The following is a 27561-nucleotide window of genomic DNA, read 5'->3' as shown; positions in this document are numbered from 1 at the left end:
AGTATGGCTTCATATGAAGCACGTGCACAACCTCGGGCAGATGCCACCTGCGTTTGGAGCAGTTATGGCTGTAGGGGACAACTTCATAATTCACATCGCTGGTGCAGTGCAACACTGTGTACGGGCCAAAGTGTCTTCGCAGGAGCTTCTCAGACAGCCCCCGCCGACTAATCGGAGTCCAGACCCACACCTGGTAACCGACGTTGTATGTGAAGGGTCTGTGCTGAAGATTGTAGTGTCGGGCATGGTATTTGTGTTCTTGGATTCGCAAACGCACAAGCTGCCTGGCTTCCTGTGCACATTGCGTAAACTCCTTGGCACCAGTCTCGTTGTCACCACACTCATGTGGCAGCATTGCATCCAACATTGTTGTCGCTTCCTGGCTGTAAAGAACGTTGAAAGGCATCACACGTGTTGTCTCTTGGCGAGCTGTGTGGTATGCAAATGTAACATATGGTAAAATCTCGTCCCAGTTCTTGTGGTCGACGTCGATGTACATACTCATCATGTCTGCCAGAGTCTTATTCAACCACTCTGACAGTCCATTGATTTGGGGATGATAAGCCGTGGTCTTTTGGTGAGTGGTACCACTTAGTCGCAAAACGGTATCCAGAACTGCAGCCGTGAACGCAGATCCTCTGTCTGTTATAACCACTGCGGGAGCGCCATGCCTTAGGACGGCGGCTTCGATGAAAAATCACGCTGCTTTGGCTGCTATTCCACGTTGGATAGCACCTGTTTCGGTGTATAGAGTTAGGTAATCTGTGACAACGATTATCCGTCTATTTCTGGCAGTAGAAAGTGGAAACGGGCCTAAAAAGGTCGATGCCAATTTGCTTGAACAGCGCTTGGGGTATCTTAACAGGATGCAGCAGTCTAGCTGGCTTGCCAGGTAAGGCTTTGCAGCGCTGGCAATCCAGGCATGCCTGTATGTAATGTTTCACGGTCGACACAAGTCTCGGCCAATAATATTTTAGCCTAATTCTTGCCAATGTGCGGGTGTAGCCCAAGTGACCAGCGGTCGGTTCGTTGTGACAGGCACATAGGACTTCGTCGCGAAGAGATGCGTTAATGACAAGTAGGTAGCTGCTGCCACTAGGTGAAAAGTTCTTTTTATAGAGAATGTCGTGGCGCAAGCAAAATGAAAGCAGCCCTCTGGCTAATAACCTCAGCACGCTGCTTGTTCTTCCCTCTAAGTGATCGAAAAGAGGAACCAGTTCTGCGTCCTCGCATTGCTGGCATGAAACAGCGACAGTATCTAGCACGCCTAGAAAAGCCGCGTCATCATTGTCATGCACTGCAGTCTCAACAGGAGACCGAGAAAGGCAGTCGGCGTCGGTGTGTCGTTTCCCCGATTTGCATACAACCATGAAGTCGAATTCTTGGAGCCGAAGACTCCAGCGTGCAAGCCGACCAGCTGGATCCTTTAAATTAGTCAGCCAGCAAAGTGCGTGATGATCACTGACAATGGTGAAACACCGACCATACAAATATGGCCGAAATTTCAGGACGGCCCACACCAGTGCGAGACATTCTTTTTCTGTAGTGGAGTAGTTAGCCTCCGTCCTTGATAGCATCCTGCTGGGGTAAGCAATCACTCTTTCGGTGCCGTCCTGTTGCTGTACAAGCACTGCGCCAAGGCCGACATTACTAGCGTCGGTATGAAGAATCGTAGGAGCGTCTTCGTCAAAGTGTGCTAGCACAGGAGGCGTCTGCAGCCGTTGCCGTAGGTCGTGAAATGCCCATTGCTGGTCTTCACCCCATACGAAGGGGACATCTTCTCTGGTGAGGTGTGTTAATGGCCATGCGATGCGCGAAAATTCCCCAATAAACCGTCGGTAGTAGACGCAAAGGCCCAGAAAAAGTTGCCCGGCCTTTTTGTCTGATGGAGTTGGGAAATTAGTAACGGCAGAGATTTTATCAGGGTCAGGTCGGACACCTTCTGGACTAACAACGTGACCGAGAAAGCCAAAGCCAAAATGGCACTTTTCAGGTTTTAAAGTTAGACCAGCTGAGCGTATTGCTTCAAAGACCGCCTTTCGTCTCCATAAGTGTTCCTCGAATGTGACGGAGAAAACAATCACGTCGTCGAGGTACACCAGACAAGCTTGCCATTTGAGGCCTGGGAGTACCGTGTTCATTAGTCGTCGAAACGTTGGTAGCGCAGAACACAAACCGAAGGGGAGCACCTGAAATTCTTAAAGTCCGTCGAGTGTCACAAAAGCGGTCTTCTCACGGTCTCTCTCATCAACTTCTATTTGCAAGTAGCCGCTTTTCAAGTCCATCGACGAAAAGTAGCTTGCGTTTCGTAGCCTGTCCAGTGAATCGTCTATATGCGGTAGCGGACAAACGTCTTTCTTTGTGATCTGGTTGAGTTTTCGATAGTTGATGCAGAAGCGCAGGCTACCGTCCTTCTTTTTCACCAATACGACAGGCAATTTCCAAGGACTCTTAGATGGCCGAATACCCCTTCCTCAAACATCGTCTTCACTTGTATTTGTATTGCCTCACGCTCTTTCGGTGTTACACAATAAGGATTCTGCCGAATTGGTCTGGCATCGGCTTCGGTGACAATACGGTGCTTAGTAAGCAACGTCTGGCTAACTTGTGACGTGGATGAGAAGCAGCTCTTAAACTCATCGATGAGCTCAAGAAAACTGTTGCGTTCGACGGGTGATAAGGTGGGACTGATATCAACCACAGGGGCAGGCATAGCCACGGTGGACGTCACGTGCTCCACTGAGAGGCAGTCCTGTATTGAGGTAGATTCGTCAAAGTAAGCAACAGCTGTGCCTTTAACAATGTGTCAACGTTCCCTGGTAAACTTCGTCAGCAGGAGTTCAGCACATCTGTCGTGTACGTTAAGTACGGCCCTAACTATGGAAACGCCTTGACTCAGTACCAGTGCGTCGATGTGTTGAGCGACGCCAGTGCAGTCCCGGTGTTCAAGTTGTCACAGATAACAGGTACGAGGGAACAGCTTCGCGAAGATACGTAAGCAGGGTCGCTGGTGTTCCGCGGGGTCGACGTTGTCTGAGCTCGTAGAAAATGTGACGACGAGGTCACGGACATTAATCACGCCACCGTACCCTCTCAAGAAATCCATCCCCAATATAAGTTCCTTACAACACTAAAAGAGAATGACGAGGGTGAAGACGTAGGTTGCGCCAGCGGTTACTGCTCTGACTGTACATTTTCCAATCGGCGTGATCAACTGGCCACCGGCAGTTCTGATGTTGGGCCGGTCCACGGCATCTTCACTTTTCTCAGCCTGTCGGCCAGCTTTTGACTTATTATCGAAAAATTGTAATCAGTATCGACAAGAGTGGCTACTTGGTGGCCGTCAATGCAAACGACAAGATCGGCGCTGATGGCATCTGTTACAGGGGGTGTGGTTGGAGTCAGAGTTTTAGAGTCATCGGTTGTCGGTGATGGGGGCTCTTGGAAAGCTAGACATTTGCAACATCACCCCCGGAGGTCGCTGCCTCTAGTTTCCACAGCGTGGGCTAGGGGCGTCAGAAAAATTGCGACGGGTCGGTGGGGTGTAATGAGCCAGAGAAGGGGAATGCGATCGAGACGTCACTGAATCTTCCGGCCGGAAGTTTGTAGAATTTTTGTCGCAGGTACGTGCAGCATCAAACACAGGGTAATTGCAGTTGGGAAACCTTGAATACCCAGCTGCGTGGCAGTGGCATGCGTGGTAAACATGTCCTGCTTCGCCGCAGTGAAAGCATAGCGACCAGTGATCAGCGGTGCGCCACAAACCGGTCTTTGAAGCGGGTAGCCGGCAAGGGATTCGCCGTAATACTGAGGTGCAGCGATCAACTGGTGGCGATATGGCATAGCTGGCAGCGACTGTGACTGTCGGAAATAGGGCTTCGGGGGTGGCAGTGATGGCTGCGTCGTAGTGGTTGACGGTGGCAGCAGCATCGAAGTGGAAGGAGGTGGACGACAGACAGCTTCCACGTAGGTTAATCGTCGCAGCACCGCCTGCCATTCAGGTGACAAAAAGCCTGTCGAACTTCCCACCCGAACGATATCAGCAAAAGAAGCCACCACTGGTGCTATAGGAGAAATCCCGAGCTGCCGTATCTCCTCTCGCACAGTCTCTCGGGTGACTTCGCGCAGAGACGTGCTGCAGCTCTCAGGTAGAATTAAAGCATTCACCAGGGAGTTCTTGCGGTCATATTGGCGATACCGTTGCTGTAGTGCCCATCTATAGCGGTAGCCTCCTTGGTGGATTGTCGTCGGTGGGTTCCTCACGAGTCCGGCAAACAGTTCCCCCTTCGCTTTGCGCAAGAGATAGCGTAACATCTTTTCTTCGGCCATCTCAGGGTCTGCTCTGCAGAAAAGGCGGGCCATATCTTCTGTAAACATGGCAACGCTCTCATTTGGTTTTTGAATACAGGATTCGAGCAGGTGCTGCATGTTATCTCTTCTGTCGAATGTGTCTAGCAGCTGGGCGTGGAAGGCATCTCATGTGGTCAAACTTCTCTCCCGGTTCACAAACCACGTCCGCGCACTGTCTTAAAGCGCAAAATAGACGTGAGCCAGCTTTTGCTGGGAGCCCCAGTCGTTGTAACTGGCAACACGCCCAAATTGGTCCAGCCAATCTTGGACATCTTCAAAAGCATCACCTGCGATGGAGTTGCAGTAGCCATGGCGGAAGTAGGTAGACGCATTCCTGCAGGGTCCTGCAAAAGGTTGAACTCGGGTGTCAGGCCTAGCAGGCGGTGCAGGTAGCAGGTAGCAGTCCTCTGCCGGTGGACAGGAGTTCCGATGAACGAAGGTGGGTCCGCATTCGACGTATGACTCCGCGAAGCGGTGCTGAGCATGAGGCAATCCTACTGTTTGCCACCAAATTTGAATCATAGGCCACATACGGCCTCCAAGATCATAGCAGCGTCTGTTGCAATCCCGGAGGCATTACCCGCGGTCCGTTTGTGCTTCAACACTGCGCATATTTGCGGCACCACCTCACCCCACTTCACTCCACCATACCGCACTACACCACGCCATATTGTGCACTTGTTTATATTGTTATGTGAACGAAGGATTAAAGCTGGAGACTATTTAGAAAATATATTTACTAGGGATAATGCAGCGCTCGCCAGTTCAGCCGACAGCTCGAGAGCCAGAGAGCGTTCTTCCTCCTCTTTTCTCTAGTGATGGCACCCACATGCCTCGTTCAAACAATCAAATTCCACATGCATGTAGCAATGTTGCCACATCCTATATGGTTGCCGCGGGTATGTGCCAGGTAATGAAAACGACGCTGAAGTAGCGCGCAAGTAGAAAAACAGACGACAACGACGTCGCGTTGACTGCTCTGATAAAGTGCTTTCATACATTCTCTACGCCGGCTTTCCCGTCTCCTACTAGGCTGTGACACTGGTGGAGGTGTTGGGTAGGATTGACTGCAAATGACCCACCGACGTGCACACGCTGCGGTGAGAACTTAACCGTCCTACATGTCCTCATTCAATGTCCCGAACTTCACCGCGAGCGAGTAGCTCATTTCAAGGAACTCTACACACACCATATACCACCCCATCCCTCGATGTTCTTATCAGAAGATGCACTTTTTAACTTTAAAAGAGTGCTTAATTATCTTGCACAAGCTAACTTACTAGATATGATCTCATTCCATGCTAACCATCAGATTGTGCCTCACAGGTGAAGTACAGTCTGATGCACAAAAGTATGTCTGAGCTCTCTTGCACTTTTTGCGTGAGCAAGAATTCTACAGCAAGGGACTCGGTCAATCCGCAACAATTTACCTTGTGTGCCTATAACCAATGCATTTAAGACTTTATATTTCTCCTCATAATTTTAGAATTCATTCACTAGTGTTTATAGATTTGTCTTACGTGTAGGCCTCTATACAGCCTCTATTTTGTCACAGCACCAAACCCACAATTTTACTAAACATAAACACATGTCCTGGCGCTCTTTGGCCTTAGATGCCCTTGCGCCAATAAACTCCAATCATCATCATCATCAGCCCCACGTTGGGCAGCAGTTATGTGTAGATCGCTTTAGGCGAGGCTCACTCTGTGAGCAACCATCAGGAAAGGGCATGATGCTCCTCCACTACGCAACACGCAAAGACGCTACAGCATTGTTTGTTGACACTCCAATGTGGTGCAGAGAAGACTTCAGAATCAGATGGCCAACAAGCACGTGTTTATTAACCCAAGATACAGCACAGTGTGACAGTCCCAGTGGCAGTGTGACGGGCAAAGGCTCACCGCAAGACCAATCGGGTATGCGCACCTGCTGCACTAGGGCTAACCTGGTAGGGGTGCACCAAGAGCGAGGATGAGAAGTTGCGAGAGCAAAGGTCCCACGTAACCAACTTTCTGTGGGCCTGTGAGCAGCCGCCGCGATGACAAAGCACTCAGCGGAAGAGAATTGGGTGGAGAAGGCACCAGGGAGCCGCCATTTGGGAGGCCAATTAGGGCACATCCCTGTGACTTATGATTGCACATTGACTTGACTCCAGGAGGAAGAAACATGGTTTGCCACCAAATTTGAATCATAGGCCACATACGGCCTCCAAGATCATAGCAGCGTCTGTTGCAATCCCGGAGGCATTACCCGCGGTCCGTTTGTGCTTCAACACTGCGCATATTTGCGGCATCACTTTGCATGTCCAGCACTTGCACTTTCCCTGTGACACAACAGCCGTCACACCATCGAACAATGCATGTCTACTTAAGCCTAATCATAGTTATGTCTAGCCACCGACCTAGGCACAGCAGTCACACCTGGCTTAACGATGATTGTATACCTAAGTATAATAATTACAGCTAAATCAAAGGGTAACCATGTGAAACGAAGACTTAACCTGGCTGAACTGAGCTTGTGCTTTGCATATCCAGGGTTAGCTGACCTAAGCCGCAGCCAATTTTTTTTCTCGGGATGTATATTTGCACGTTTTTGCACTTTTGTTTTTGATTTGAGGGCACCACCTGATGACAGCTGTGGGCCCCAAGCGCGATCAGCCATGTCGTCCAAGATTTATGGCAGTGCGCTAGTCTTGAACGCCGTGAGCCACGTGGATGCATTGCTTTTGGTGTGATCTGCACCACATGCTCGTAATAACCACACTACTTTGGCTCGACCTCCTTGGGATTTGTTTATCAGTGATTACTCACAAGATACTGTCGACCAGGAATTCTCTGGAAATTTGTGAAATTACTTTTGCTGCTGAAACTTTAAAACTTCGAATTAATAAAATTCGAGATTTAATGAAGCTTTTCGCTGCAAGTACATACTGAGGTTTGACTGTGTTAAAATGAACTTTTTACCGCACCACAGGAGCGCCCCGAAGGAGACCAGCCTCGGACCTTCGTGGCGGGAGTGCCACACGGCCATCGGCGCTCAGTCGTGTCTGCTTCCTTGCCCTCTCAGCGGCTGCCAGCACAGTTGCCAAGCACGTTGGGACCCCTGTTCCGCCACTTGCACCGGCGTATGCAACAAATGTGAGCCACACTTTGGGCTGCATCACTTATGTCCCGATGACCGCCACCACAGTGGCAATCAGATAATCCCTTGCATTTTTTTAACAATATCTTTTTTGCTCATAAGTTGCAAATAGTTAAAATATGGAGAATAGTATTTTTCTGAGCTTGTTGCACATGGCAAGAAGGGTTTCTAGCAGGCAGCACTGACCAGAACAAAAGGAGAAATGACCGACTGGACGAATGCTGGACTAGCAACTGAACATTGTATGTTCATTTTGATACATGTTACAGCGCAAGTGTCACGAATTTCAATAGAAACAAACAGACAGTATGCAAACATATTAAAAAACATTTGTCTCAAGAAACAGTTCTAACCAAGAAAAACAAAACAAAGTGATCTTACCCTAAATCCTATATACACACTAAGAACATCCAAAACTAGCTATATATGTACAAAACAACCTAGACCTTAACTCTATGCTGTTCTTCAGTTCGACTAAGCAGGTTCCTTCTATGAATGCTCCCAAATTCATTTCGCCGGCTGCATCTTCATGTCAGGCCTTTCTTGCCACACGTGTTTCACCCGGTCACTCGTGATATGGGCCACCTTTTGAGCATATTTTTCTAGGGGTGTGCAAATACTGAATAGGAGATTTTGCATCAAATATCAAATCAAATATAGGAAAATATAACACAACCTTGTTTGCTTTCAAATTTTATCCAATAAACACAGTGCTGCCCATGCTCAGGAGGCTGATCACATTACTTAACCCTTTCGCTGTCGGACCTTTCTGGCCGTGACGCACCCCCAGTGTCGGCTTGGTTTCAGGGAACGAGCATAACAGGGAATGAACATAGCAATTTATTTTTTATTATGATTGGTATACAAATAACATAGTCAATGCAATATGCACATTTCAGTGCTCTGCAGCTGTTGTTAGTAAACATCATCATCATCATCAGCCTGACTATAACATCCGTTCAACATCCGAATCTGATGATGCGGAACTCATCTCTTCCTCGCGTGAGACGCTGTCCGAGTCTAAATCCGAGCTTTGCTCGTATTCTGAATCGGGAAGAGCCACCGCTCCAAAGAGCAGACGAACGTCCCGCGCGCTCAGCCATCCGAAAGTAACCACGCCCAGGGAGGATGTGCTTTCAGTCGCCCGCACAACTGAGAGAAATGGGAGGTTGTGTGATCAAGAAGACAGAGTGAGATGAAAAAAGGCTAAAACAAAGTTCGAAGGGCTTTACATTTGCTGCTGCAAGTCGGAAGCGAGGGTGCGGCGAGAGAGCGAAAGAAGCAATCGAGTCACTCTTTTCGGAAAGGCAACGGCATGTGCGCCTGAACTTGATGCAACGTAGCACACACACCAACAGAAGAAAAAGAAAAACCTTTAAACCAGCGGAGATGGCAGAACAACCCTTGAACCCATAACCACATGCGTGCGACACATGATCCAGCGAACGTGGAGCCACCGAGCCACTCAGCAAAGAGAAAGTGGCGAGTGGCAGTCGCACCGTACTCTTCAATACATGGACTAACACAGGTCGGGGCGAAAATACGAATTTGTAGAAAGAATCAACAGATGGCATGGCCAGTCCAGGAGCGCCAGCTTTGCGCTCAGGCGTGAAATTTTAAACTCGCGATAGAGAATGTACCGGTACGTCAGTGACACTGTGGGGGGGAAGCGCGATGACGTACCGGTACGTCCGTGACAGTGAAAGGGCCCCTCACCAGGCCTCGTAGCAAATTTTGATTATGTGCTGGAAGTTATGTGTCTGTGTGTTCTCTAGATAGCGTACTACAGAAAAATGTTTTCAAATCGGCTCATTAACAGCCGAGATAGAAATATTTTAGTGTCGCGAACCCATGATTTCAGAAGGCGAGCTTCACCGCAAACATTGACGCTCTCTCCACTTCCCCATCTAGACTCCGCAAGCGAAATTCCTTCCTTGTGTTCTCCCACACCGGACCTCGAGGGTTGCGTGACGCATATGTCACTGGCCCCACCTTCATTTTTTTTTTCTCCTCACTTCTTTGCGGCGCGGCGCACTTCTGCTGACGGCGTCGCATGCGAGCTGTTGCGATTGTCTTGTTTCACACAGTGCACGATCTTGTGTGCTGTGCACTAGAACAACCAACAAGCAGGGTAAGTCAGCGCTACACTAATGCTAAGGCAGACAAGCGGATCACAGACCATGATTATTATATGTTAGATTATAGATTATTAGATAAGTTGGATCAAAAAAGATGCTCTGTTTCACATTACCACATATGGCAGCCAAGCCCACATGGAGTAACTGTGTTTATAAAGGGGCTCTTCCAAATTATTTGCGGGGGATATGCCGGTTAAATCGTGACCACCAAGTGTTAAGGATTGAACCCTTGAAAGCTTGAAAATGAAGTAACCTCAAAAATTATCCAGGATAAGCTATGCATATCAATTTCAGAGCTTGAAAGAATACATAGACTTGGTGCTAGAGGAAAGAATAAAATGCGACCTGTTATCTTTAAACTGGTGGATTACAGAGACAAAATAACTACTAAGAACTCCAGTAAATTAAAGGATTCGAGCCTTTCAGTGAGTGAAGACTTTTCATTAAGATTATGTACCATACGTAAAGTAAAGTAAATGATAAATTTTTTTGCTGGGGATGACAAAAAGGCTGATAAGGTAGAAATAACAAAAAATGTGCCTTGTCAGCGCAACGATGCACGCAGCATGCAGCACCAACACGATTAACCATTGTTAACATAAATGCGAGGAGCATTGCAAATAAAACTGTCAAACTTGAAGCATTTCTGCTTGAACATGGTCCTACTGTTGTCACTATAACCGAAACGTGGTTATCACCGTGCATACAGTCCGCCCATGTTCTTCCTCCTGGGTATGGTGTTTCGTGCAAAGACAGGTCGTCACATGGTGGTGGCATTGCGATTTTAGTTAAAGACAGTCTTCATTTTGTTGCATTGCCCGAAGTTGATGATATTGAAGCACTCTGGTGGGGGTAAAATTGTAACAGACCAGGTCACCATTTATCTTGGAACAGTGTACCGACCACCAAATTCTAGCGCTGACATCCTGCACGTGCTGAATGACTATATCGAATGTCATTTTCGTGATTCTAAGACAGTCCTTCTTACTGGCGATTTCAGTCTCCTGAGTATGTCGTGGGATGCACTTGATAGTGGCCATGTTGATCAAACAGATGGTGATGCACTGCTTGACATAGCATTCAATTTTGGGTTGGAACAGATTGTTCATGAACCTACAAGTGTAACCCCCACAAGCAGTAACTTCACTTCACTTCACTTTATTTCCTTAAAGACTCCACAAGGGGGCGTTACATAAGGGGTGGGTTGTACAGAGATGCTACTAATGCCACAGGTTTTTAACAAGACAGGTATATGGATACACTTTGAATAAAACGTGATGAACAGGTGATTGAAACAATGTCGTGGGGAAGGCCATTCCATTCTGAAGCTGCACGGCAAAAAATGATGCAGAAATGTAGTGGTGCCAGAACGGGGTCGGGTGACTTGAAGTGGATGGCCCGTGCGGGGGGATGTGCGAGTGGCGGGAGCAATGTAAGGTGGATGGCTGAAAGAACTGTGATAAAACTTGTGGTAAAGTGATAGTGTGGCGATCCTGTGGCGAGACGAAAGAGTGGGCAGACCAGAGTCATTCTTAAGGGATGACACGCTGATATCATATGAATAAGAATTAATGAAGCGAGCAGCATGATTTTGCACTGCTTCAATAGCGTTAATCAAATAAACTTGGTGAGGGCTCCAGATTCGTGATGCATACTCAAGTTTGGGCCGAATTAGTGATTGGTAAGCCAAAAGTCTTACATGGTGGGGTGAGTGATGCAGATGACGTTTTAGAAGTCCTTATGATCGGTTAGCCGATGAAATGATATAACACCCTTGATATGATCTTCATAAGTGATTCTATTCCTGACAATAACATTTTATTTGAAGTAATGGCTGGCATGTCTGATCGCATGGCAACCAAATGCGTTATTTCACATCTTGCACCTCGTGCCTGTGAAAAATCTGTATCTCGGTTTCTAGACTGGACAAATGCTGACGACGTCAGTATACTTGACTTCTTGGGGCTATCGTACCTTGAATTTTGACATTGTTTTAATGATCCGACTGTCTACTAATGATCTGTGGCTGATCTTTAAGGCCCACATACTACAGTGCATATTGTGGTTTGTTTCAACTAAAACGAAGACAGTACGAAAGAATAACCCATGAATATACCGCGAGATTATTCATATGAAGCGCCGAATCACGAGGCTAAGAAAAGCTAAAAACAAGCATAGGTCCCCTCACACGGCCAGTCGTGTTCAGGACCTCTTGCGAACACTGAAGGAAGTATTAAAAAAGGGAAGACGCAGATATTTAAACGTTACCCTGAGCAACTTTATTGCAGCTGCACTGAACAAATTCTGTAACTACTTGAGCAAAAAAGAAAGTGTCAGCATGGCAGCCTACCGCCAGACGATGCTTTGAAACTGGCGAACAATTTCAATGAGCACTTCAAACCTGTGTTCACTCTGGACAATGGCATTATACCTACCTCAGAATCATTAATGCCCAACGAGAAAAAAATAGATGACGTCACACCTGCAGAGTCCGGGATATTTTCATTACTGCTAAATATCGACACAAAAAAATCCTGTGGCCCTGACAACATTCCAAATACTTTTCTGAAGCGGTACGCTGATTGGGTATGCAAGTACTTACTCCTTATTTACTCAAAGTCCCTAGAAGCAGGCCAGGTACCCAATAATTGGAAAATTGCAAAAGTTGTGCCTGTGTTTAAATCAGGTGACCGCTCCAATCCTTCAGACTTTTGTCCCATATCTCTCACTTGTTCTGCATGCAAAATACTTGAGCACATTATTCTCAAGCTCATATTAAGCTTTATTGAGGAATGTAATATACTTATTCCTAACCAACACGGTTTTAGAAAGGGTTTGTCTACTACCGCACAGCTGCTAGAAACTATTCATGACCTGGCATCAATTATTGATAAGCTCAGACAAATTGACATGATCTTCCTTGACCTATCTAAAGCTTTTGACCATGTATCTCACCCTAAATTACTACATAAACTTAACAACCTTCTGGGATTAAATTCTATTACAAATTGGATAAAATCATACCTATCTCGTCAATACCAATCTGTTCAATATCAAGATCAATGCACAAATTATGTCGAAGTTTCCTCTGGGGTACCCCAGGGTGCTGTTCTTGCACCGCTTCTCTTCCTCTTGTATATCAACGATATACTACTCAGTGTAGATGTCACAGTTGGCATGTTTGCACATGGCTGCATTATTTATAAAGAAATTAAGGATCATAACGATCACATTGTTCTAAACAACTGAATGTCTTGTATTGAGGACTGGTGTCAAGACTGGCAGATGACCATATGTAGATGTAGAACCATAGATGACAGTATTTATGTCAGTGACAAGGAAGAAAAAAAACCCTTAATTTCAAATATAGCATTAATCAAACAGAAATAATATGTGTGGATGAATTTAAATACCTTGGTGTTATTCTTTCATCTGACCTAAAGTGGAGCAAGCAAGTCTTTCACATAACAAGTAAAGCTCTCACCGCGCTCTTTTCGCTCAAACTATCTCTCTTCCGCATCCCCTACTACTAAGCTACTGGCTTACGCATCCCTAGTTTGTCCGATGCTTGAATATAACATTATGTATTGGTTTCCTCATGCAAAACAACTTGTAGCGAAATTGGAAGGGGTCCAGAGGAGGGCAGTTCGATTCATTTATTATAAATATTGTTACGGGGTTAAAAACAGTCAGGCATATATTTACAAGATATTTACAATAATTGTGGCAGCTGACAAGATGGTAGACAGTGCGCGAAGTCTAGAGCGTCGTCATCTTCGAACCAAGCTGAAAACATCTTCGTCAGTGTGTCACATGACCCCCGGTGGCTGAAGCACCGGCTCGGTGCTGGTTAGGAGGAGGGCGAGCGATACAACTCAAGACGCGCGACGTGAACCACGTCGGAGCGATGCTGAGCCACAGTTGGCCCAAGAGTGGCGATTTCGTACGTGTTGTCAGTTACTTGACGTAGGACGCGATAAGGGCCAGAGTAGCGTGACAGTAACTTCGCCGAGAGGCCAACGCGTTGGGTCACTTTGGCAGCATCACCTCCAGGTGCCCAGAAGCTTGCGCCGGAAGGAGCCAGGGGACGGTGATCGACAAGATGGGGGCGATCGGGAGAAACGGCGACGTGGCAAAGGAGAGCGGCTAGAGTGGGTAGGCAGATAAGTGTCGCCAGAATTTGCTGGCTGCGTTTGCGGGGGGAACTGAGGAGCAGCATGAGGGCTGTGGGATGGGAGGAAGACCAGCAGTGACGTAAAATATGCCCGATACGGCCACAAGTGAAGCATATAGGCTTGTCGTCTGGAGTGCACCATTCGGCCGGGTTGTGAAACCGCGTTGGGGCACTCAGGCTGCGGGTGCGTATGAAAGTGCTGGACAGAGTGTAGTCAGGCCGATTAACTGAGCAGATGTTGGTCAAGCCAACGTTGGCCAATTCTTGGCGCACGACGGACTGTATCAGTGAGACGGTCGCCTGGCAATTTTCGGGGCCATGGGTTGGGGTTGTGACAGGAGATGCGGCTTCTATGTCACGTCGAATGATATGTAGGATGTTATCAGAGTGATTGGGCGTTGGCAGACTGTGGAGGTCTTTGCAGGAGGACGTACCATATTTACACGATTGTAAGTGGACTCGAATGTAAGTCGACCCCCCCATATCGCTTGACATGGAAAAAAAAAAAGAGCATACCGGAGGGCGCATTTGATAACAAAAATTTATTAGTAGCCGACATGGTCACTGGACTACTCGTCTTCACTAGTGCTGCCATCGTCATCGTTGCTATGGTCCCACAGCATGTTGTTGTCCAGTGAAATTTCACATTTTGCAAACGACCGCACCACGACATCTTGTGGAACAGCAGCCCACGTCGAATGCACCCAACCACACGCAGCCATCAGGGAGGCTCTTTTGACAGGTCCGGTTGGCGCAATTTCACGGTCTTCTGCCGCCAGCCACTCGTTGCACTCACAGCGGAGCAGGTCCTTAAAAGGCAAAGATCGAGACTTGTTTAATGACCATGCTGCACTTCATTGGCAGGGACCGATGACGTATTTCAACGACGTACACCACAAGCTTAGCCTGCAGCTCGGGAAAGCGTCCAGACTTCGGCACGTGAAAAATTCCTCACTTGCTGTCACGGGTGAAAATTTCGCTTTGCTGCAATTGCCACTGTCGCACCACCTGTTCAGAAACATCGAACTTGCGGCCTGCTGCGCAGTGATTTGTTTCTTTGGCGTAAAGGATGGCAGCCCTCTTGAACGCTGCTGTGAACGAGTGCCGAATGATTAGTGGGCCTGGAGCACTCATGACGACTGAGGAAGCATAGAAGTAGCACGTAGCCAGCAGTCAAGTGGAACGTGTCAAACCAATGCCTTTCATCAAACTATAGAGAAAGCTAAGCGCAAAATGGAAAGAGAAACCCGCGAGTGGTGTCTGCTCTTCCATCAACTACCGATATTCCCCGCAAGTGCCTCCGTCTGAGGGTGCCACCGCGAATGGAACAGCGGCGCTTCCATCAACTATCGACAGCCCCCCATGAGTGTTGCATGCACTGTAAAACTCTCAGAAATGTTGAAAAACCCTTCCGAAAAGCGAACAAACATGCGGGATAGCAAAAAGCTACGGGTAGGGCCATAGAGCCAACATAAAATTGTAACTGTGTTGGTCTCGCTTTTTGGCGAGGCTAACGGTCTCACCAAAAAGCGAGACTGAGACTCACAATCGTGTAAATACGGTAGCAGCCGTGTTGGGAAGACGGGGAAATGGCTGGGCAATGCGGCGACTCTTGTCTTCTTCAAACCGCCGGCATTCGGTAATAATGGCTTGCACAGTGGAAGAATTCTTGAAAACAAGGAGGTGGAAGGCATCATCTGCTATGCCCTTAATGACATGTGCGACTTTATCAGGTTCGGACATCTTCAGATCCACTTTGCTGCTCAGAGCGAGCGCATCCTGGATGTACGTAAGGTAGGATTCAGTGCACATCTGGACATGCGAAGCGAGGTCTTTTTGGGCGGTGCGCTGATATCCAAAAGGCTTGCCAAACAAATCCTTGAGCTTCTGTTTACAAATGTCCCAACTGGTAAGTTCCTCCTCATGGGTGTTAAACCAGACGTGTACCGTGCCCGCGAGGTAAAATATCAAATTAGCGAGGATGATCGTCTGATCCCTATGGTTGCTGGCGCTCACCCGCTCATATAGTTGAAGCCAGTCTTCAACATCAGTGTCGTCGGTGCCAGAAAAGGTTCCTGGGTCACGGGGTTGTGCTAGAATGACAAAGCATCCTCGCCTTGTGCTGGCATTGTAGATGCAGCCAAGGAGTGCCCGCTGCGTAAATCCGTCTTGATAATGATCCCGCAACCTCCACCAAAAAGGTTACGGGATTAAAAACAGTCAGACGTATATTTACAAGATATTTGCAATAATTGTAGCAGCTGACAAGATGGTAGGCAGCGTGCGAAGTCCAGAGCGTCGTCTTCTTCGGACCAAGCTGAAAACATCTTCTTCGTCAGTGTGTCACAATATCGAAGACAGGGCTCTCCCAGCAATCTCCTTAACCCTTTGAGGGTCGAATTATTTTGAAAAAAACTTTCCCAGGTGGTCAAATTACTTTATTACGGATCTTGAATGTACAAAATGTATAAAGTCGTAAATAAATAGTAAAAAAAAATTAGGAACAGTATTTTGGTGTCAGCATGACTCAGAACTGCTAAATTTTAATATTATTTCAGAGTGTGGTACCCCTTGAAACACGGGTCTACGCACAGCGCCTTATCGCAGTCTGCACACCTAAAATACGTGTCTGTTCTCCTCTTGGAGCGACGAGTTGTGTTGACGCACACATGACATCTCTGCGTGTGGCTGCCTTGGGCAGAGGTCTGAGGCACCCTCTCGCATAAGCGGCATAAGCGCTTTGCCGCAGAGAGCGAGAATACCTCGTGAACGGTGGTGATAAACAAGCTAAGAGCAGCGCCAATCAAGATAGAAATCAACTTCCGCCGCCCCTACGAGAGCGTGCCGACAAAGAAAAATCACGTTTCGCGCGCCTCCGTTGCGATCACGTGGCGAAACCAAAACCGTGAAAGCATGTTGCCGCTGAGACCGAGAATACCTCGTGAGCGGCAGTGATAAAGAAGCTAAGAGCAGCGCCAATCAAGATAGAAATCAACTTCCACCGCCCTGCAAGAGAGTGCCGACAGAGAGAAAAATGATGTTTCGTGCGCCTCCGTTGCGATCACGCGGCGAAACCGAAACCGCAAAAGGGGTGTTGCCGCAGTCTGCGCGATCCACTGAAGCTAGAAATCAGTTCTGTTTATCTCCCCAAGAAGGTAGCACAAATTTAAAACACTTCTTGTAAGTCCTAAGAGGTGGCAGCACCTCCCAGTGAGCACGCATCGTCATTATGGCACGAAATTTCAAACGGAGGGACGAAACTGTACCCGTACGGCAAAGACCTTGTGGGACAGAAAACCACCGCCGTACATGTACGGCAAAAACCTTCAAAGGGTTAATAAAGCTGGTCTTACCACTATGAACAATTGAGCCCATTTCTTGTGCCATAAGTTCCTCTACCAACTTTTCAGTGGTGCCCTTAATGTTGACATAAACCAATACCTGTCACCTTCATCTACAAGAAAGATGCACACAAAGCACTCTAAACAATTAACATAGTTAAGATTTCATTGCAATACATTTAGGTATTCCTTCTTTCTGCTAGCAGCCAAGGAGTGGAATGTACTAACAGATGATACAGTCAACAGCCCATCACTTGAAGATTTTCTATCCACTCTTAGGCCTGCTCATCCCTCTTGACTCTTGCCATGTATTAATCTTCGCTTTTTCATTTGTGTAATTTTCTTTCTCTTGTGAATATACGCCATAAATGCCTTGTTTTTGTATTTACTTTGTATAACTTGCATACTGTGCCCCTTCTACCCTGTACAATTATTGTCACTTAGTATTCAAACTCTGACTTGTTTTGCTGGGGCTATTTCTTCTCTTAATTCTTTATTTAGGTTCCTGAGCCTTCATTTGTTTGTTTCTGCTTTTGCGTTTCATTTTGGGCCTTTCCTGTAACAGCCTCTGAATAAGGCTAACAGTATTGTCCAAATAAATAAAAATAAATATTTTAAGTTCCTGCTGCATTTCCTCCTTAAGGTCAAGGTGTCATGGCCACCACCTTGCGTGTAGTTCAAGTTCTCCCACCAGGCGACACCATGCAGTCATGTTTGGAAAAAGGAAAAAGAATCTCCGCTTCGCCGTCGCAGCATGTTCCGGTCTGTCCCTGTTGCGACGCTATGACAGGTGGTCTGCTGTAGTTGACGAAAATTCCCTCTCCCCCCTTCTTTTTCAGGATAAGTTGGGCCTGACACTATTGTTGTTTTGTTGCACGTGGTGGCCTTCTTCCCACTGATACTTTCAACAATGGCTTGGTCGAACCTTTCTCCATGTAAAATGGTCAATACTGCTGATGGCGGCCATAGGCGTCGTAAGTGGTTCGTCACTGCCGCTTTTGTCGTGGCTGCCATGTGAGTGCAGGCTGCTGCTTTGAAAGGCGCTGGATGACCTGAAGACTGTAGTGCTCACTACCTCGGCGGAACACACCTGTAATAATAAAGACAGATTGAGACTGAAATGGATGGAACCTTGAGCGATGCTGATCATCAACTAGTGCTTTTTTTTTTCTTTCTTTCTTTTTTCCTAGTGTCTACTTTCCTTTCACTTTCTTTTTATCATTCTGCATAGTACGGGCCCGCTAAACGAAGGTTGTAGGCTTGAAATTGTAAATATAGCTTTGTGCCTATAAACATATTGTAACGCCGCAGAACTGATAGTTGGGCAAGTTGGTACGGATCCATAGTGAAATGTTTAGCACACACAATCGACAAGGATACAGTGAAGGGGGAATCAAGTGAAGGGAATTAAGCGCTCGTGTGTCCCCTTTCACTGTGTCCTTGTCGATTGTGCGCGCTAAATATTTCACTATGGATATTCTAACGCCGCACCGGAGGAGCGTGTAAGAGAAAAAAGAAGCAGTGCGAGGTTCTCGGAGTGATGGGCTGTTTTAGACCATCTCATGTCTTCTCTATCATTTTCACTGTAAATAAAACCATTCTTCATTTGTAAGAAGTGGTGGAGGTGCTGGGTACTGGTCGCCCTGGACAACCCAGTCCTACAAGAGCTTCGAAGAAGCAGACGCCTGGCTGAACTACCACCAGAGCCAACAAGCATGGCTGATGCCCAAGCAGGCCGTTCAACGAACACCATCAAAGCAGGCATCGTTCAAGCCAGCCAGAGAGCAAGGTATCGTGGCTACTGGAAGCCGAAACCACGTACATTCTTAGGTAAAACAAATGGAGACGTGGATGACTGGCTGAGACACTACAAAGAGTAAGCCAGCATGACGGGTGGAGTACCGCTCCACTCGCCGGTACCGCTCTACTTTGGTTTGACAATCATGAATGCGTGCTGGCCACTTGGGAAACTTTTGTCCAGAAATTGAAAGCCTGTTTTAGTGACTCCGATTCCAAAAAGAATAAAGCAGAACACACACTTTCGTGCTGAGCCCAATTGCCTGGTGAAACATGTACGACATATATTGAAGAAATATTGAAGCTATACAGAATTGTAAATGCGAATATGTAGGATGAATACAAAGTAAGGCACCTGTTAAAAGCCATCGCTGAGGACATCCACAATTTTTTAATAACGAAAGAAAACCTGAACACTCTTTCCGAATTCAGGCAGCAATATCGCACGTTCGAAGCTCTGAAGACCCGAAGGATCTTACCGAAGTTCGGGCGCTTGGACAACGTCACCGCAGTTGCAAGTATGGACATCACTGTCTGCGATGGCATCAACTCGATCGTGCGTCGAGTGGCTCAAGAAGAGCTAGCATGACTTTAGGGAGTAGGGGCTGGTTACCACTACGGATCCCTGGATGTGACAGGCCGTGCAGCAATTCATAAATGTTGCGGCGAAGATCGGTGGCACGAACGGCCTGGCCCTACCTGTGGACGTGTCAAAGCATACAGATCCTGTCAGTCCATCCACCCATTTCAGCTTCAAGACACTGGTTGTGGACTTCAGTAGGTGTTTCAACTCCCTGTCTGTGCGTTGAGCCGTCGTTAGTGCGGTGAAATTGATGGCTCTTGGTAGGCTGATGGCATTCACTGGGCTGCGCGAAAGAGCATCTGCTGCTGCATTGTTCTTCCCACTGACATGGCGTATATCCGTTGTGAATTCTGTGATGTACAACATTTGGCAGAGCTCTCGTGCCACGTGTGCACCCGTATCTAAGTTGATTGCGCGCAATGCGTAGGTCAGCGTCTTGTGATCCGTAAGTACAAAGAATGCTCGCCCTTCTACATAGTGGCGGAAATGTTGTATAGCAGCGTATATGGCCAGGAGCTCCCTATCAAAGGTACTGTACCGTCGTTCGGACGGACTAAAATTTCTTGAGAAGATGGAAATCGGTCGCCACCTTCCGCTCGACTTCTGCTGCAATACGACTCCAATAGCTGCGTCGGAGGCATCTACCATTATTCATTGCGAAACACCGGGCTGTGGGTATGCGAGCAGAGCAGCACTTGTGAGAGCGTCCTTAATATGCAGGAATGCTTCTACAGCTTGGTCGTTCCACTGAATGGCGCTTGCATTAGTTCCTGATGCTGCTAGTAGGCTGTGTAGTGGGTGAAGGATGTGGGCGCGCTTCGGAATGAACCTATGGTAAAAGTTTACGAGTCCCAGGAACTCTCGGAGCTGGCAGATTGTTTTTGGCCTTGGAAACCATCGTACTGCTTCGACTTTGTCCTGATGTGGTTGCACTCCCGTGCAAAATGCTGTGGCCCAAGAATGGTAGCGACGGTACCCCAAACGCGCAGTTGGCCGTGTTGATAATGATGCCATGCTCTGCTAGTCTGTAGCACGCAGCATAGATGACTTGTGCTTTTTGGGCGTGCAGCTAGCAATTAGCAGGTCACCCAGGTAAACCTTGCAGAAGTCCAGGCCCCGGACAACGCCATCCATAAACCGTTGAAAAGTTTGGCCTGCATTCCTTAAGCCTAAAGGCATCCGTAGAAATTCGAACGTTCTAAATGGCGTTGTTATTGCCGTCTTGGGAACATCCTCTGGTGCTACAGGTATCTGATGATATGCTCTCACCAGATCTATTTTTGAGAAGGTGTTAGCGCCATGCAGGCAAGAGGTGAGGTCTGGACGTGCGGCACTGGCTAACGGTCCGGTACAGTCACACAGTTTAGTGCCCTATAATCCCCACAAGGACGCCAATCGCTGCCTGTTGATTTCGGGACCATGTGCAGAGGCGATGCATATGGGCTGGACGAAGGGCGTACTATGCCGAGTTCCATCATATGCGAGAACACCTGTCAGGCTAGCCATAGCTTTTCAGGTGAAAGATGCCAAGGCCACGCGTAGACCGGTGGTCCTGTTGTTTCTATGTGATGCTGAACATCGCGTTTCACTTCAGTGAATGCTTGTTGCTGTCGCGTCAGCTCTGGGAACTCTTGTACTATGGTGGTGAAGCTCAATTCTGCGGACGGATGGAGTAATGCCGGGCTGAGAGGACGCAAACACGGCTTGCCTTGTACTACTGCACGACATACAGGATCCTGAAGCCGTTTGTTCCGAACATCAACTAACAGACCGAAGTATTGTAGAAAGTCAGCACCCAATATGGCGGACTTGACATTAGCGGCTATGAACACCCATTTGAACGTTCTGTTGAAAACGAAGTTCAGCATGAGCGAACGATGTCCGTATGTTTGTATCACCATGTTATTGACGGCTTTGAGTGGCGGTATACTAGGGTTCTTCCTTTCGGCTTGTGAAGCGGGTATCATGCTCACCTCAGCGCCTGTGTCGACTAAGAAACAGGCCCCGTTGTTACAGTCGGCAACAAAAAAATACCGAGGGACAACTTGAAGGCAACGTAGAAGCACTGGTCACCCTCCGTGCTTGCCGAGGTCGTTTCCCGAGTGCGCGCAGGGTGGAGCACAGTTACGCGCAGCATTCCCGAACCGCCGATAAAACCAGCATATATTCTCCCACTGGGGTTGTAATAGCGACATGTTTAACTCGCTTAAATTTTGTGCTTTCCTGCTTGTGCACAAAGCTGATAACGTCTCGGTAAGTCGAGAAATATCATCATGCATTTGCTGAAGTTCATCCTGAGCCTGTGGTGCTCGCACGGCAGCCGGTGATGTTGGCGTAGTGATTGCCATGAGCCGATCGGCAAGCTCGGCAACCGCAGGCAGGTCTTTCTGCTCTGACGCAGCAACAACCAAGTGGACACTTGACGGCAGCTTTTGCAAAAAGAGTTCTCGGAATAATGCTCAGTCTTCAGTGTTCGTTCTTTTGCCGCACATAGTTGCATGTGCCGCAACAGCTGACTGGGAGTAGGGTCGCCGAGGTCCGTGTCGCGAAGCAATTGCTGTAGTCGCTGCAACTCGGGGTGCATGACATGGCAGATGAGGGTTTCTTTTAACGTTGCATATGCTTTTTCAGCAGGCGGGTCAAGTAAAAGATCCCATATTTCACTGGCTATGGGCGGCGGGAGACTGCTTACGACGTAGTTGTATTTAAAGCCCCTCAATCTCCCAAAGTAGCGCCATTCGCTTCCCTCCTCCTCCGCTCGGCGCGGCCTCGACGGTGGCGCCGCCGGTGGTGGGCCTGCCGTAGCAGACGACTGCTAACACGCTACGGGACAAAATCCGCAGAAAAGTTTGTTCGAGCCCTGCGGAGCAGTTTTTTCAATCGAGATCTTTCTTCGTCAGTCGGTAACTGGCCTTTAGAATTTCGTGTTGGAATTGCGGAAGAAATAGAGAAAATGACCATTATTCAAGGCGTATTTAAGGCGTAAAGCGCGCGACGTTGAGAGTTCGTGTTGCTGAAACACGACGCAAGCACGCGGTGTACTCAAACACGCGCGTAATTACCAAAGTTTCAAGTGTTGACAGCGTGAAAGTATGCGTACGTGGTTTCGTAGGTTCATTCACGTACCTGCAGGACACTTTTGTGCGGTCGGCGCGTGAGAGATTCCGGCTGTGTGCGGTCAGCAATGCCTGGCAACAGGGCCGTTTTTTCATTGCGGGGTGCTTTGGTAATCGTGACGATATATTGTTTCTTTTTTTACAAGTACTGCTCCAGGAGGGCACATGTAATGGCTAACGGAGGCCTCTGAAGAGCACGTAACATTTCACTAATGCAGGCGTCGCAGAGAGTGTTCGCATACAAAATTGGCTGTCCGCAATCTTATACCCCCTTGGCATGCACAGGCTTCGGTGAGCCCCATCCAGCGCTGGTTCTAGCTTTGGTGTTCTCGTTGCCGCTTTGGTGCCCTGAAGGCGCCGTCAATAATACGAAATAATGACAAGTTGTTACACCAGTAAATAAAATGTTTTAAAGAAATACAATCGCGCCGAGGCGCCAACTTCTAAAGCAGCGCTAGCGCGCGAGTATTATGAAACGCCAACGAGGGGTTTACCGGCCCACGTACGACTCTACGATCAAAGTGCACGTTAAACATCCCCAGGCGAGCTAGATGATGTTATCCGGAGCCATCCACTACGACCTCCATTCTAGCTTTAGTCGCTTCGGAACGTTAAAAACATTAATCACCACAAACCAAATCAATACATGCGGGCGTACATTCGAAGCTAAAAGACTGCATCGTAAGTCATAGTGAGCCTTGCAATGGCGTCGAGAATGTGCTAACTTCTGGTGGAGCTCAAAACACACCCTGAATAAAGTCGCTTTTATGTCACAGGCCAGCTGCAGATGCGTGCATTTCACCGCAAGACGATACTACATGAAACAAAGAGAGCACATTCGAAAAAAGAAAGTCAAACAACGCGCTAAAAACCACGCAGAGCATGAACACCCACTTTTTCGAAGCGGAAGGCGTGAACTAGGCTCAAAATAAGAGGTTGTGAGTAGCCGTGGCCCTTACTCCACTAAGCCGTGCGTTCTTTGCCACTTCATCGAAGTCAGCCCGCCCGATCCTGCAATCCACACTTCTTTTTGCGTTGCGCCCGCCGGACGGCAAAGCAAACCTTTTTGCCCTCGCTGTGTCTGTTGCGGCAACCGAAGGCGCAGCAGCATGGCATCGCAATTAAGTTCTCGGCCCTGCACATCCTATTACGCTAACGCACTCCGTCAGTCCGCCTGCCGTACTTTCGTCGCTCAGGCACAACAATGGAGGTCGGTGCGCGCTAGAAAGAAAAAATATACAAAAGCGCGGCGCCTGCTTCGCGCTGGAAAGAAAAAAATATACAAAAGCGCGGCGCCCGCTTCCACGTGACACAGATTGGCCAATGGGGGAGCGGAGGAGGCCCGGGGCGATAGGAAGCGTGGAGGAGGACGCGCCAGGGTGAGCGCGGTGGCGGAAAGATGTAGGAATGGCGCTACTTTTGAAAAATTGAGGGGCTTTAGTTGTATTTGGTAAGGTCTGCTGTGATGCGTCGTGCTGCGAACTTCGCTTCTACTTGAATAAACCAGAGTGCGCCGTCCGCGGTTCAAAAGGGGGCCATCGTACCGTCAACTGAAGAGACTATCGGCGTAGCGTCCATCGTGGAGTCCGTCGATGACGTCGAAGTCATAGCGACGTTGATGCTCAACCCCGGTGGCTGCTTATAACGAAGCCGCCCGAGCTCTCGCACACCGGGCGCATCATCCTTCACCTGCGTCTTCCGATCCCGACCAGCCCTCTGATCTGCATCGTGGTCACGCGCGGGACCGAATGATTACGTTCAGAGAAATTCTCCTGCACTACCGCAGAGAGCAGTTACGCTACACCCCAGCACACAAAACACTGAATAAGTCTCAATCCACCACTTGGCGACTCCTTCAGACACGAACTTTTCCGAACCCCGTGCTTTACAACCGCATGTACCCCGATGCATACTCCCCACTCTGCAAAGCGTGCAAGGCCCGCGCCGACCTCGATCATATTATCTGGCAATGCCCCAAAGCCTCACCCACCAACACCTCCCGCACTAACACACGCATCATTAGTACGGCCGAGCAGTGGGAGACATTGCTGTTCAGCTTGGACCGAGAGGAGCAGCTCTGGGCCGTCCGGATGGCCGAAGACGCCGCCAGAAAGCAAGGACTGGCCGCCGTCTGAGGAAGGGGGGGATTGGGATTTAGTCTCCCGACCCCCGCCACCCCTTAACCCCATGAAGGACATAATAAAGTTTTTTTTCTCTCCCTCTAATCACGTCCGGGTCACCAATGTTGGAATGCGCTGCTAGGCTGAGCTAAGCGAGTATAAGCTACCGCGTGTGCCAAGCATAGGACGCGGATGTTAAGCAACTTTGCTGCAATACATCCTTGTTATGTGGTAAAGCATAAGAACATCACGAAGGCAGTTTTGTTTTCGTGTCTTACTGCATGGACAGGCAATTATCTGCTCAATTTTTCTGAAAGAAGAAAAGTGCACATTGCAATCTCATAAATACATAATTAGACACTATGAGGTATTGCTTGAAAATTCTCATAGGGCAGGCCAAAAATAGTCATTTTTGACAGTAGATGACGTGCGTTCAGCACATTAACTGTGCTCTAAGCTCAGCCGAGACAGATGCTGCCACTCATAGAGTTTCATATTAGTATAACTAGAGGGAAATCTGGCGCTACGATCGTTCAACCATCATGGGAATGATGGGAAGTACAGGCTATGGATTGGCATTCTGTTGACTGGCAGACTAGTTTACAAGTATTTTTTGGCAGTTTTGGTTTCGCTCCAAGTGCAATTCCTATAACCTGCAGTGGGACAGTGCAATGAAAAGCTCCCTGCCTTTGTTCTGTTGCTCGAAGTGGCGATAGCGCACTGGGCCAGCGGCTGGGATGGTGTTTGTGTCACGGTGTGGTGTCAAAGCCCTGACGAGAAAGTGATGGCATTGTAAACATTGAAAGAACAGGTTTTGACCGTTTGGACCTGGTTTGTTAAGTGTATTAGGTTGGCATGTAGCGTTATGTGCTTTATAAAAAATAGTTACACTTGACACAGTTAAGAGTCTACAGCAAACCATCCAAAACATGCAGACAAAGATCGCACAACAGGATACAAAGATCCGCGCCTACGAGAGGGGTTGCTTCCCACAACCAATGGACAGGGGCCGACACCCTAACACGGCAACCAGCGCCCTATCACTTCCCTCACCAACTTCAATGCCTATTAGCATACCAACAACTACCGAAAGTGAAGAGTCCGATTGGACTCCCAGGGTCCACCGAACAAACGAAAAGCCAGCCTCATTGACAGGACTCCCACTACAGCCCCAATTGAGGACGCAGACCTAATGAAACGCGTAGGGCAACACGTTGAACGCGCGGTCAAGGCGGCCATGGACGCCATCCTCCCTGCGATTTTTGAACGCTTCCAGCAGTTAGAGAACCGCATGACGGCACTCGAACAGAACCACAACACGCTAGCCGCACAGGTCGCACAAATCGCACAATACACACCAAAATTAGCGCCCGTCCAGCCGGAGCAGACTCTCCCTCACCCCGCGGTCGTTCCTCAGGTGGCACCCGTCAGCGCAGCGGCGGTCCTCCGCCCTTCCCGCCTGGACCTGGCCGTCCACACACTCCCCAACAATCAACATGGCTGTAACAACCAATGGCACCTATCACGTTTGGCAGTGGAACTGCCGCGGATTCAGAAAGAAGGCCAACCTTCACCAGCATGTTAATAACACGGCACAGCAAGAAGCCTACAAACCTGATATCATAGCGCTACAAGAAGTCAACATGGAAGCCGGCCTCTCCTTTTACCGGGCTTTCCATTGCCGTAACGACTCCAAGAAAGTCACTACGCTCGTTCGCCGAGAACAGGTGACGGCGATCCATGACATCGAAACTTCTCCCCCCTCGGGCATCCCCCACGTTTTCGTGGAGATCATCCCGACGCGCACGTCAGATCCCAGCATATTCATCCTCAACGTATACGTCGCCCCGCATGCAGACCCGAAGCTCGATGCGCTTTTTCGCTCGGCCCTCAAAGTCAGCCGCGACTGCCCCCTGCTCATCGTTGGGGACTTCAACGCCGGTCATACTCTGTGGGGATACCTGGGCGACACCCGCAAGGGTAGACATCTAGCAGAAGCCGCGCAAGAGTTGGGCCTCACGCTAATCAACGATACTACCACCCGCACCAGAATTGGCAGCCGAGGTCAGGTATACACTAACCCGGACCTGACGTTCGTCGTCCACTCGCAAGACTATGCCTGGACGAACACCGGCGAAACTCTGAAAAGCGACCACTGCATCCTTCACACGGAAATCTATGCACGCGGCAAGCGTCGGCGGAAGCATCGCTTCTCGGTTACAAACTGGGACAAATTCCGCGAGTCCAGAAGAATGCGAGCCAGTGAGGGATCCATCGCCAATATCTCATCCTGGACGAACCAACTCCTGGCCGACGTGGAAGAGCATACGGAACATCTTGACCCGGAAGACGCCCCGGAAACCTCCAACGTCGACAGCAGGCTGCTCCACATGTGGCAGGCAAGATCGAGCATGCTCCGGCGTTGGCAACAGCAGGGGAAAGATAACCAAGCCCTAAAAGAAAGAATCACTCGACTCGACGCAGAGATCTCCGATCACGCGACCGAGGTCACCCGGCAGCAATGGTACCAAATATGTGATCGCATGAGGGGACGCCTCAGCGCAGCACGGACGTGGCACCTCCTACGCCACCTCCTGAACTCGGACACCACCAGGGCCGAAGGCAGAAGAAACATGGCCAAGTTAATCCACAGGCATGCTCAGGACCCGGGGGCGTTCCTGGCCGAGATGCGAGACAAGTACATCGGCCCGCAACTCAAGACACCGTTACCTGCGGCCTACCAGGGCCGGCCGAACGCGCACATAGACGAAGACATTACGTTCGCTGAGGTGTCGGCCGCC

General features: G+C 48.7%; 1 protein-coding gene across 6 annotated transcripts in view; it reads left to right on the top strand.

The window, feature by feature from the left end:
• Positions 1-27561, top strand: part of LOC126538383 (uncharacterized) — a 606484-nt gene that overhangs the window by 370980 nt on the left and 207943 nt on the right. For all 6 annotated transcript variants that reach the window (XM_072288044.1, XM_072288042.1, XM_055074756.2 and 3 more), the window contains exon 22: positions 7324-7487. In XM_072288044.1, coding sequence (XP_072144145.1) covers positions 7324-7487 — 164 coding nt within the window. The remainder of the gene's footprint in view (positions 1-7323; positions 7488-27561) is intronic.

Source organism: Dermacentor andersoni, chromosome 4 (assembly GCF_023375885.2).
Source record: "Dermacentor andersoni chromosome 4, qqDerAnde1_hic_scaffold, whole genome shotgun sequence".
In the NCBI taxonomy this organism is placed as follows: Eukaryota; Metazoa; Arthropoda; class Arachnida; order Ixodida; family Ixodidae; genus Dermacentor; species Dermacentor andersoni.
The sequence above is the reverse complement of the archived record's forward strand: the minus strand, read 5'-3'. Positions and strand labels throughout refer to the sequence as shown.